At 56.3% G+C, this 8,927-nt stretch overlaps 1 protein-coding gene across 1 annotated transcript in view; it reads left to right on the top strand.

The window, feature by feature from the left end:
* CA7 (carbonic anhydrase 7) overlaps positions 1-8,440 on the top strand; it is an 8,584-nt gene extending 144 nt beyond the window's left edge. Inside the window, exons 2-7 of the mRNA XM_024733522.1 lie at positions 2,384-2,581; positions 5,377-5,495; positions 6,221-6,316; positions 6,418-6,480; positions 7,008-7,163; positions 7,666-8,440. Coding sequence (XP_024589290.1) covers positions 2,384-2,581; positions 5,377-5,495; positions 6,221-6,316; positions 6,418-6,480; positions 7,008-7,163; positions 7,666-7,788 — 755 coding nt within the window. The 3' untranslated portion in view covers positions 7,789-8,440. The remainder of the gene's footprint in view (positions 1-2,383; positions 2,582-5,376; positions 5,496-6,220; positions 6,317-6,417; positions 6,481-7,007; positions 7,164-7,665) is intronic.
* The last annotated feature ends 487 nt before the right edge of the window (positions 8,441-8,927 follow it).

Here is an 8,927-nt window from a genome sequence, read left to right as displayed (position 1 = left end):
CTCCCCCCGCACCTGGCGCAAAGTCCGCGCTGCACCCCGGCCGGCCCCGCCGCCAGCGAGCCACCCCGCGGCCGAGCGCGTCCAGCCGCCTCTTCCGCGCAGCCCCTGACGGCCCCGCTCGCTCTGACCCGGGCCGGGACACTCACTCATCGTCGGAGTGCGCAGCGGGTGAAGGTAGCCCAGGGCAGCGGGGGGCGGTCCCGGCGGAGCGCTGTGCGCGGTGTCTGTGCGGGGAGCGCGCACGCGTGTGTGCCGGGACCTCCGGCGAGCTGGGCTCCCCGTGGGCAAGGGCGCGGTGTCCTGCGCAGAGAGTTTCCCGGTCGAAGCGTCCGAGCTTTCGAGTCGGCAGGTATGTGAAGGAAGGGAGCATCTGGGGGCTCACGGATGTGTCTGGGTGTCTGCCTCGGGCAGGGTGTTTGAGCACGTCCAGGTGTGAGGCATGGGAGCCCGTGGCCCACACCAGCCTCCTGGTCTGACCGGGAGAATAGCTCCTCGGTCCTGCCTCAGTTTACTTAAGATGCAGAGGAAGGGAGAAGAGGCCGACGGTGAGAGCCAGAAGGCTTGAGTGTGAGACTGGGGCAAGTCAGTTCCTTTTGGGCTATTTCTTACCAAACTGGGGTCGGGGTGTGGGATAAGGGTTTCTTGCTTTTCCCTAGATGAACAATGAGGAGCCAAGATCCAAGCTGCCAGGATGAAACCCAGGCAAGGCAGGTGGGGGTGGGGAGAAGCGGAAGTGCTGGTGGGAGGAACGCCCCCGTCCCACTCATCTGAGGAGAGACAGGCACTCTGTGAGGGTGGGCGGGGGTCCTAGGCTACAAAGTCTGGGGGTTTGGAGGTTACAATGGGCCAGAAGGAGTTAGGGAGGTGCTGTGGTGTCTCTGGCCCCTCTGGGACCCCAAGCACACAGGAGAATATTCTGGAGGGGAGAACCCCAAATCTAGACATGCAAAAGCTAGAAAGAGACTTTCAGAAAAAGGCAACAGAGATCAGCAGAGATGTAGAGAGAGGCAGAGAAGGGGCAGGTTGACCCGACCCATAGAAGATCCTCTTCCCCCCCAGCACCTGCTCCCAGCCAGCTTCAGGGTGCTTCCCCCTGACTCCAGCCTTCTTGCTGGTCCTGCCCACCAGCACTGTGTCCAGTATCCCAATAGGCCTGCCCCATAGCTGGCCACCCTGAAGCTGCTGCCCCTCGCCCAGTCCTGGGCCATCCAGTCTAGTTGCGATGAGGGAGGAAAAGACAGAGGATGGAGGTGCCGGCATGCAGCATGCTCACAGGACTTCAAAAATAACCCAGTGGGTCTGGGCCATGATTCTGAGTCATCCACTGGGGACACAGCTTTGTCGGCACCTGCTGCTGTTTTCTCAGGAAAACTTAAGAAGCCAAAAACGGGGAGAAGCACCAGCCGGCAATAGCTCTAAAAATAGGCTGCATCTCAGGATGTTCCCCGGGGAGATGCCGAGCCTCTCGGCTGCAGATGGAGTCTCTGGGAGGCAGGTGGTGGGTGCTCGTGGGTGTGCATGCAGGTGTGTGTGCGTGTGTGTGCGTGTGTGTGTGTGTGTGCACGAGCATGTGTTTTGCTGTAGTCTCTTAGTGCAGACCTGGGTTTGCAACGGGATAGCTGTGTGTGAGGGTGCGTATGTGTGTGTCAGAGGTAGTTGGCAGGGCGATGTGTTTGTACACATGTGTTACTGGGCCTGATGGCTCTGGGTGCGGTGAGCTCAGGTCACTGTGCATATATGTGTGCACACGTGAAAATCTCCCCGGACCTGCACACGTCTGGGGAGGGCAGCTGGGGGCAATGCATGCACACACTGTGTATTTATACCAGTGCCCAAGTGTGTGCGCGCACATGCGCCAGTGGCCCTCAGTTCCTTCATCTGTGAAATGGGGATCATGCTCGTTTCTACTTCACGAGGCTGGTATGAGGAGCAAATTCATGTCACAGAGCCAAAGCGAGGTTGATGTGAACTTTTGTTGTCACTTTCACAAACACCAACTCGAACTTGGCCAAAGTGCAGGAAGAGGCCAGATACCTGGTAGGGTCAGGTAAGGGAGTTCGGGAGCCCGGGGACCTCTCTAAGCAATACTGCCTGTCGGGGAGGACCCACTACCCCAAACTGCCCCTGAGCCTGTAGCTTTTTTGTGCTGCCTTCCATGCATTACCTCTCTGGGCCTCCTATCAGCTCTGGGTGGAGAGTTTTAGTGAGGCCATTTCGCAGACGAGGAAATGGAGGCTGAGAGGGGAAGTGGCAGAGCTGGGATTGGAGCTCCACACTTCATGGCTCCAAAGCAGGGAGCCATGGACCATCCCCTACAGGTGCCCGCAGTCTGCAGCCCAGAGATTCAGGCTGGCCTGAGTCCTTGCCCTCTCCCCATCTGCAGGCCCCTCACACTGGCACAAGCTGTATCCCATTGCCCAGGGAGACCGCCAGTCACCAATCAATATCGTATCCAGAAAGGCTGTGTACTCGCCCAGCCTGAGGACACTGGAGCTTTCCTATGAGTCCTGCACGTCCCTCAGCATCGCCAACAATGGCCACTCTGTCCAAGTGGACTTCAATGACAGTGATGACCGAACTGGTAAGTGGCCCTTATGGTGATGTTTGCCGGACCCTGGTACCCTTCCCCCTGGGATCCTAACCTGTCTCGGGCAGGCTCAGAAGGGGCAGCATGCTGTGGTAGGGAAGGAAGGCTCCACTTCTTACCAGCTGTGAAGCCTTAGGCTGAGCCTCAGTCTCCTGGTGCATAGGATGGGAGCATTAAGACCCTATTTTCCTCCCTAGGATCATAGAGAGGAGAAATGAAAAACTGAAGTGATGTTTGTAGTGCTGGCATATAGCAGATGCTCAAGAAATGCTAATTCTCTTTCTTCTCTTTCAGTTGTGCTTTAGGTCAGGTTTGTTTTCACTCCCTGCCCCATCACTGAGCTGCTGTGGGGCCTAAGGCCAAACCCTCCTCTCTGTGTGATCTGGCCAAGCCCAGCAGAGAGAGAACGGAAATAAAATGTTCAGTGTGCCAGGCCCCTTGCTAAGGTCACAGGCAGTTCTTTTATTCTTCTCAAGAACCTACCTCTAAGTTGGGCAAGTAGAGACTCACTGAGCTGGGGAGGGCCAGAACCAGCCTGGTCCCACTCCAAAGGTCTTTTCTCCAACCCACCTACAGCCTCAAGATCCCAACCATCCTGGACAAAAGAGAGGCCAGTGGGAACTTGTAGCAGCTCCTTCCAAGGTCTCTTTGCCCTGGGATTAGAGTTCGGGTTCCTTCATGATAAATTCTTGGACAGAAGCCTCGGGAGTGCTCCTTAGTAAAGGGATTTTTGTCCTTATGACCAGGCCTGTGAGGGATGAAGTGGGGTAAGGAGGGAACCTGCTAAAGTTTCTTATGTAAGGAAGTGACTGGTACTTTGCCCCTCTGTCGCCTCCCCCAACCCCCCCATACGCACAATGAAAGCACTCAGGGAAACTTAAGTTTCAAATAGAAAATCAAAGGGCAGAGAAGGGGAGGAAAGCCAGATAGGAATGATCTTAGTTGCTTAACTCTGAGTTCCCTGGTAGGCTAGGGAAAAGAGGAAAGAGGATCAGTTATAGTTCTTGTTGCAGAAGGTGAAATCCAACAGATCCTCAGAAGAGAGACACAGCATTCTTGGTACTGAATTCTAAGAAAAGCCTCCCACCCAGAACTTTGGGGAGGGACATGGAGCTCTTGATGACCTTAGATCACAGTTTATGAAGCAGCAGTTTTCAAATAATTGGATCTTCTAAACAGCCTTCAGAGGGCACTAAGGGCTCAATTCAGACATCAATAGCTCAGTGAAGGCCACTCTTGGCAGGGGAAGGCTCAAGGAAACATTCCTCTGGACCACTGATCCAGGGGCTCACTTTCTGACTTGGTTTGGGTTCCGTCCCCTATCAGAATGCCCAGGCCTCAGGGGTAGAGGACCAGTGGGAAGAAAGTAGGCTTGGGAGTGAGACAGTTGGGTCTCTGCCACTCCCCAGCTGTGTGACCTTGGGCAGGATACCTACCTTTCTGAGCCTCAGTCCCACGTCTGGCCAAGGGGGTAACAGGTAACAATGTGTCCCCCTCTAGGTCACTGTGGGGATTAATGTCTGCAGACTGCTGAACACATAGGAAGTACACAGTGAACGGCAGTGTGTTCTATGGTCAGGGTGGAGGGAGGAGGCTAAGGGAGCCAAGCTCAAGGTTTAGGGAGGCAGTTCACTCCCTAAGAGACTGCACTGTGGAGTCCCAGGTGGGTCATACTCAGAAGAGTGGGCCCTCCCAGCCCATAGCAGGGAGCTGCCTATTCCTGCCTCCCCAGGATGGAGCAGCCTGACTGGGCCCTGGCCCACAGCCATCACCCCCAGGCTCAGTCAACCACCCAGCATTGCCATGGACAGGCCCTGCTTCTCAGATGAGGCAGGACAGCAAGAATGGGCCTCTGGGCTGTCCCATGGTCCTCCTCCTTGAAGGGCCCACAGGGGGCAAGGCCCTGCCCTGGTCACCCGTCCTCAAGGGGCCCAGGGCCGTCACCTGATCCAGGAGCTCACATTCTGCCCTGGCTGGGGCTCCCTCCACTGCCAGATCTCTTTCAGCTGGAAATTCAATCAGTCCCAGGAGGCCTTGTGAGTGGCCCCAGCTCGCCAGGTATCAGAGTGGGAAATTCACAAAACCAGCATAAGTGGGGCTTGCCAAAGAGGGCATGAAAGAGGGACATTGGAGGTACCTGGGCCTGACCATCAGAGTGGGGACCCTTAGGAGCTGGCCTCTAGACATCAGGTCCTGGGGAGCCTCCAGGTTCTGGGGAGGCAGCACGACCTGGTGATTAGGGCCTTGGGCTCTGAACTTATATGAAGTAGATGCAGGCTTATATCCTAGCTCAGTGCCTTGCTGTGTGACCTTGGGCAAATGCCTTGCCCTCTCTGTGCCTCAGTTCCTCCTTTATAAAATAGAAAAAAGAATAGGTTTTGTCTTTCATGAGCTACTATGAGGACTAAAGAAAAGAATTTTTCCGACCCAGCTGTGGGTCAGGGCTCCAGACCTGGGAGGTCTATTGTTAGTGATAATCGGGGCCTGAGAGGCAAAGTCCCAGCTTCCACTCGAAACTGGGCAAGAGTGGGGAGGATCCAGATGGAGAGATATACCCACTCAGTGTACCAGACTCCTCTGTCACCTACAGGGCTCCAGGATTTCTGCCCTGGCCCAGCTAAGGGCATAGGGAACTGGGCGGGGGCTGATCCAAGTCCACTTAGAGCAAGGAATGTTGCAAATGAAAAGTTTATCCCTCTCCTGAGCACTGCCCTGATATTGGCGCTGCTGTCTGCGGGCGGTGTGGGCTCTCTCACAGCAATTGCTACACACCGCCCTTCTCCCCGCAGTGGTGACTGGGGGCCCCCTGGATGGGCCCTACCGGCTCAAGCAGCTCCATTTCCACTGGGGCAAGAAGCACAGTGAGGGCTCAGAGCACACGGTGGACGGCAAGTCATTCCCCAGCGAAGTAAGACCCTCCTCTACCTGAATCCCTTTACCACTTGGGGAAGGAGTTGGGGACTGGGGAGCCAGGGTCTTGACAGGTGCCTGGTGTGGGGTACTGGAGAGAGTGAAGTCACTCGGGGACCTTTGGGAGAGACGCCCTTCACCTGAAGTTCAGGTCTTCCACCTGAACTCTGCCTACTGTCGTCCTGATCTGTGTGTCCAGAAGGAATTTTATGACGGACAAATCCAGTCCCACCACAGCCTTACTAACAACCCTTCAAGGATTAAGCCTGGCATTCAAGGCCCTGCATGAACTGGCCTTGCCTGGCCTCATCTCCCTTGACCTCTTCCCATACTGACCTGCATGTGATGAATCCCCTGCCCACACCTGGCTCTTTCGTATCTCCAGGCTGCTGTTCTTTCAGCCTGGAATACCTTGTCCCAAGAGTTCCATCTGATAACCCCCTTCTTATTCTTTGGACTCAGCTGCAGGCTTCACTTCCTCAGGGAGGTGTCACACTGGATAGTCATTATCTGTTTCACAGTTCACAGAGGGCAGGGCCTGATCTCTTTGGTCCCTTGGGGCTCAGAAAAGGGTCAGGCCCAGAACAGGGTAAATGCTATCTGTGGCCCGCCCCTCCCGCAGAGGGGCCAGGAGTCCGGTGGGAGTGAGGGAAGCCTGGCTCTGAGCTCCCATGGCCCCTGGGAGGCACTAAGCACTGGCCTGGCCTGTCGTTGCCCCTGTAGCTGCACCTGGTTCATTGGAATGCCAAGAAGTACAGCACCTTTGGGGAGGCGGCCTCAGCACCCGATGGCCTGGCTGTGGTTGGTGTCTTCCTGGAGGTGAGGGGGTTACCTGGGCCCAGAAGGCCGTGGGAGGCCTGGTACCACCCCTAGTTCCAGGACACAGTGAGATCTGGCCTCACACTACTTCTCCCTGACAGACGGGGGACGAGCACCCCAGCATGAACCGTCTGACAGATGCACTCTACATGGTTCGGTTTAAGGTGAGACCAGGGGTCCATGCTCTTGATCTACAGCAGCCTGGTGGGGAGGAAGGAAGAGGCTAGATCATGGAGTGGGCCCATCCACTCCTCCATCCTGGCAGCAAACCCTGGCAGAGGTGAAGGGTGCAGGTCAGCACCTGTGGTGCCCTGCAACTGACTCCTCGTCATCAGGGTCCACGGCCCCACTGAATGCCCAGCGTGAAGTCTGGTTGGGCATAGGATTGATGAGATGCCTGTCACATTAACGGTTCTCTGACCAGCAGCGCCATTAAGCTCTGTTGAAGGCAAGGGAGAGAACATGGTGCCCAAAGAGCTTTAGGAACCACAGCTTTTACATACAAGGGAATGGGTGGAGAGGGCCAGCCAGGCTGGAATATAGCCTCTGGGATCACAGACATCTGGCCACAATTTGCATCAATGGGTCAAGGAGAAGCCTAAATCCTATTGACAGAAATCGGTGGGGAGGGTGTTGGTCTCATCCTGTTGGGAGGTCTTTGCTGACTCCTGGGTCCCGCACCGTGCCCCAGGGCACCAAGGCCCAGTTCAGCTGCTTCAACCCCAAGTACCTCCTGCCTGCCAGCCGGCACTACTGGACCTACCCTGGCTCCCTGACAACACCCCCACTGAGCGAGAGCGTCACCTGGATTGTGCTCCGGGAGCCCATCAGCATCTCTGAGAGGCAGGTGAGCCCTCCCAGAGTACCAGATGGAAGGATGCGACACTCAGGCACACCCGGACAGTGTGACTCTCCCAACCAGCAGCCCACAGCCTGTGGTCCCACCATCAAGGCTCCCATCTTTTGCTAATAAATGTTTAGATTCTTGGGTGGGAGTCAGCTTGGTTGTTAGTTATTAGGACCTGGACACAGACTAGAAGGAGAGATCCCTGGATCCTGGGACCACCCCTCGTGTGTTAGAATCTGAACGCTGCCTTTGCCGATGATTCTTAGCTAGACGGGAACTGGAACTAGGTGGAGCGGGGTCCAGGTTCAGAGGCTCTTTAGTGAGTAAGTAACTGAGGTTGGGTTCCCAAAGAGGAAATGAGTGGGGAGAAGTAGGGACAAGCCCTAGGGGGAAGAGGAGAGAGGGGCAGAACTGGCTGGGCAGGGTATGCCAGATGTTGTGTCTGGGATCAGAGAGGACCACAGCGCCCCCATTCTGCACTGAGTATCTCTTCTGCCTTAAGATGGAGAAATTCCGGAGCCTGCTTTTCACCACAGAGGATGATGAGAGGGTCCACATGGTGAACAACTTCCGGCCGCCACAGCCACTGAAGGGCCGTGTGGTCAAGGCCTCCTTCTGGGCCTGAGCTGCCTACCTGCCCAGCCGGCCACTGAAGCACCATCTTCCCAAGGGCTTCCATGTCAGCAGACACCAAACCATCCAAGGCTCCCTGCCTAGGGCTGCTGTGGACCCCACTTCAGCTGGCTTGCTCCTTGGCCATGCTGGAGGCTTCTCGATGGGACCCTCAAGTCGGGGGACACCTTTCAGCTGCCCTGGGGACAGGAAGGACAGGAGCTGAGCATGGTCCGAGCCTAAGGCTGCCTCTGCTCTCCAACACCCAAAGGCCCCTGGGAACCTCCTCTTGTCTTCCCCGCTGGCAATGGCAGCAGCCCCACCCTGAGCTCACACTGTGATGGATGAGACCAAACTCTCCAGGGCAGGCAGCTGGCATTGCCAGAAAGACTCAAGCAATAATTAGAAGTGGGCAGAGCTGCCCTCTCGGTGTTACCTCTTCTGCAGGCCTCCGCCATGCACGCACCTCACTGCCAGGCCATTAAAATCAGGACCCAGCCTGCTGGAGGTGACATGACCTTCTCCCTCCAGCCACCTGCCGCCATAGGCAGGCACTGGCTACAGCTTACGGAGTATCTCCCTTCGTCCCCACCCAGCCACCAAAGCCACCTACATGACAATCCATCCATGCACTGATTAATAAATTCATGCATTCATGCAACAAATACCCATTGAGTGCCTGTGTTCTGTCAAGTGCTGTTCCAGGCATCGGGGAGGCCATGGTGATGAGTCAAGCACAGGATGTTGAGAGGGCCGTGGGCACCGAACAGGTGAGGGTGATACAGACGGCGGGGCAGGGGCCGTGGGGGCTGAGAAAAGGGGGAGCCTACTTCCCCCACCCTGAGCTCACACTGTGATGTCCTCATCTGGTGAAGAAATTAAATTCCAACCAGTATTCCAAGGTAGAGAGAAGGGAACAGCATGTTTGAGCTCAGGGAAGAGCAGGTGTGCCGGCTCCCAGGTGAGAGCCCAGGGTGTTTGTGGAACAGAGAAGAAGGAGTGGGGCTGGAGCCCTGGGGGAGGGCCTGGGACTCTCTCCCAAGGCTAATGAGAGTCAGGAAGGATCTGGAGTAGAGGAGGGGCAGGGGCAGATGTGCAAAGGCTGGGAGATCCCCGTAGAGTGTGAGTTGGCAGGTAGGACTGGCAGCAAGA

The sequence above is a fragment of the Neophocaena asiaeorientalis genome, unplaced genomic scaffold (assembly GCF_003031525.2).
Source record: "Neophocaena asiaeorientalis asiaeorientalis breed wild unplaced genomic scaffold, Neophocaena_asiaeorientalis_V1.1 scaffold90, whole genome shotgun sequence".
Classification (NCBI taxonomy): domain Eukaryota; kingdom Metazoa; phylum Chordata; class Mammalia; order Artiodactyla; family Phocoenidae; genus Neophocaena; species Neophocaena asiaeorientalis.
This window is presented reverse-complemented; position numbering and strand designations above follow the sequence as displayed.